This window comes from Babylonia areolata, chromosome 10, assembly GCF_041734735.1.
Source record: "Babylonia areolata isolate BAREFJ2019XMU chromosome 10, ASM4173473v1, whole genome shotgun sequence".
NCBI lineage: Eukaryota > Metazoa > Mollusca > Gastropoda > Neogastropoda > Buccinidae > Babylonia > Babylonia areolata.
In genome coordinates this window covers 30,180,716-30,183,215 of record NC_134885.1, presented here as the reverse complement: position 1 = coordinate 30,183,215, position 2,500 = coordinate 30,180,716, and the positions used below count along the sequence as shown (strand labels likewise).

Here is a 2,500-nt window from a genome sequence, read left to right as displayed (position 1 = left end):
GGAGAGATAAAATTCACAGTCCGTATGTGGGACTGGAACGTGGGGACACTGGCTTTCAAGTCTGGCGCTTCACGACTTAGGCACCGCTTCACCATCTGCTAGGGGCACTATGTTTTGGTGGTAACTCCCGAGAAAGTGGGAGGAGTCAGTGGATATGTGGACTTCATATACACCTTCACATTTCACCAGTTACTAGTAATACTAGAGAGAACGCTCAGCTTTTATCATTTTTCAATGTAGCTTGATGAAGCCTTTTGTACACGAAAGTGTGTCTTCACAAGTGACTGAGAACGTTGATGTTTTTGACTTTTTGCATTCATTATCAGTTGTTTCGCTTGTCAGTTTAACGACTTCTCTTTTACGAAGTCCTTTAAGTAATTTCCTGTAACTGTATTTAGCGGGGTTTTTTTGTTTTGTTTTTCTTCCAAATTTCACCCACATTTTTACCCTCATTTGCCCAGTTTCCCCCAACCCTCCATTCATCCACATCTCCCACCCCTTCTAACCGATAATACTCAAATGTATTCATAAAATTTTTAATACTTTAACAAAATGTCTTCAATCACCGATATGTGTGACGGGACATTAAACAAAAAAAATTCTCTCTCTCAGCTTATATCACAGATTGACATAAGCTTATAGTTGGGCCAACAGCAACGTTAGAGCTGTATAATCAATATTTTTTTCCCATTGCAGTGGGGAAATCATTTACAGCTCCGTCTTTTGTGAAGAACTATGACTCTAAAACTTGGAGGCGAGAACGCACTGGCTCTTGGTGCTGCAGCCTTGGGGGCTAGCTGGCATTTGGGAACCATCCCAATACCAACTGTCCTGAAACCCTTTAGGCCGAGAGAGCTGGGGTGTAACTTGGGCAAGACACTGTCCGCTATAACCAGATTCTAGCCCAGATAGTCAGAACAGCAGTTGTTTCCTCTGCTGTTCTGGTGGTCATAGTCAGACACTTCTTCTTCTTCTTCTTAATATCGTTGTTACTATTTCACTACAGCTTGTATTGATAGCATCATTTCTGTTTGGGCGTTGTGAATGCTTTTGAAGTAATCACCTAGAGACGTTTTTTTTTCTAGGTAGAGTGCTACGTAAATATCAGTACTTCTTGTTCTTGTTTTTCTTTTTCTCGTTGTTGTTGTTGTTGTTCTTCGTCGTCTTCTTCTTCTTCTTCTCATTATTAATATTATCATCATTATCATCAGTATTGATGATGTTGTTGCTACTATTTCAATAGCGGGTGCATGCTGTGTCCTCAAGTCTTCATACTGGCCTCAGTTGTTGTTGATGTTGTTTGTTGTTGTTTTTTTGTTTTTTGTTGTTGTTGTTTTTTGGTTTGGTTTTGTTGTTTGTTTTTTTGGTTTTGTTTTTTTGTTTTTTGTTTTTTGGCGTGTTATTGTTTTTTACTGCAATGTTCAATTCTTCTTTCTATGCCCATAATTATGCCCTGACATGGCCTTAGTGGTCGGCTTGGGTATAAACAACATGATTTGATTTGATTGTCCATGCCAATATCCTCCCTTGCGTGTAGGCCGATGGTCATCCGCTGCTCTTGGTTTCAGGGGCCTTTCTCCTGCCCTTCATCGTGTGCCTGTTCGTGATCGGAGCGCCCATGTTCTTCCTGGAGACGGCTCTGGGACAGTTCAGGGGCAAGAGTCCTCTGCATGTCTGGGGCTTCTGTCCCATTTTGAAAGGTAAAACCCCCGTTCGTGAGAGAGAGAGAGAGAGAGAGAGACGAGAGAGAGAGACAGAGAGAGAGAGAGAAAGGGGGAAACAGAGGAAGGAGGGAGGGAGATAGAGAAGGGAAAGAGGGAGAGAGAGAGTGAGAAAGAGACAGAAAGACAGACAGAGAGAGAGAGAGAGAATAAACGAACGAACGAACGAAAATGTTTTGATGAACTTTGGCCGTGGACCTCAATTCAAAACCAGGAGACTGGGGGATTACAATACTTGAATAAATCACACTGTTCATGGACCTGAAACTTTCCTTAATAATATTACGTCTGAGTAGACGGTTTTTCCTTTCGATTGCATGGAAAATGAATTTTGATACTTGACAATTTATCTGCTCGTTGTTTGACCGAACAAGTGTACAAGGAGACAAATTTAAACAGTCTTGAAGAAATTTTGTCCGTAAAATCAATGTACACAGAACGAATGAACAATAAATGGCATTCGTTTTTCAGTTCACCTTGGCAAAACAAACAAACAAACAAAAACAAGAGAGAGAGATAGTGAGAGAGAGAGAGAGAGAGAATGTGTATGTGTGTGTGTGGTGTGTTTTTGTTGTTATTGTGTGTGTGTGTGTGTGTGTGTGTGTGTGTGTGTGTGTGTGTGTGTGTGTGTGTGTGTGTGCGTGTGTTCTGCACGCGCGCGTGTGTGTGTGTGTGTGTGCACGCGCGCGCGTCAAAACTTCTGATTTTCGTGCTGTTCAGTCAGGTGTAATTGCTTTTTATTTATCAGATATGGCTGGATATGACTGGATGGCGAATGA

General features: G+C 41.6%; 1 protein-coding gene across 1 annotated transcript in view; it reads left to right on the top strand.

Annotated features, from left to right (window-relative positions):
• LOC143286934 (sodium- and chloride-dependent glycine transporter 2-like) overlaps positions 1 to 2,500 on the top strand; it is a 54,225-nt gene that overhangs the window by 2,607 nt on the left and 49,118 nt on the right. Inside the window, exon 2 of the mRNA XM_076594900.1 lies at positions 1,569 to 1,700. Coding sequence (XP_076451015.1) covers positions 1,569 to 1,700 — 132 coding nt within the window. The remainder of the gene's footprint in view (positions 1 to 1,568; positions 1,701 to 2,500) is intronic.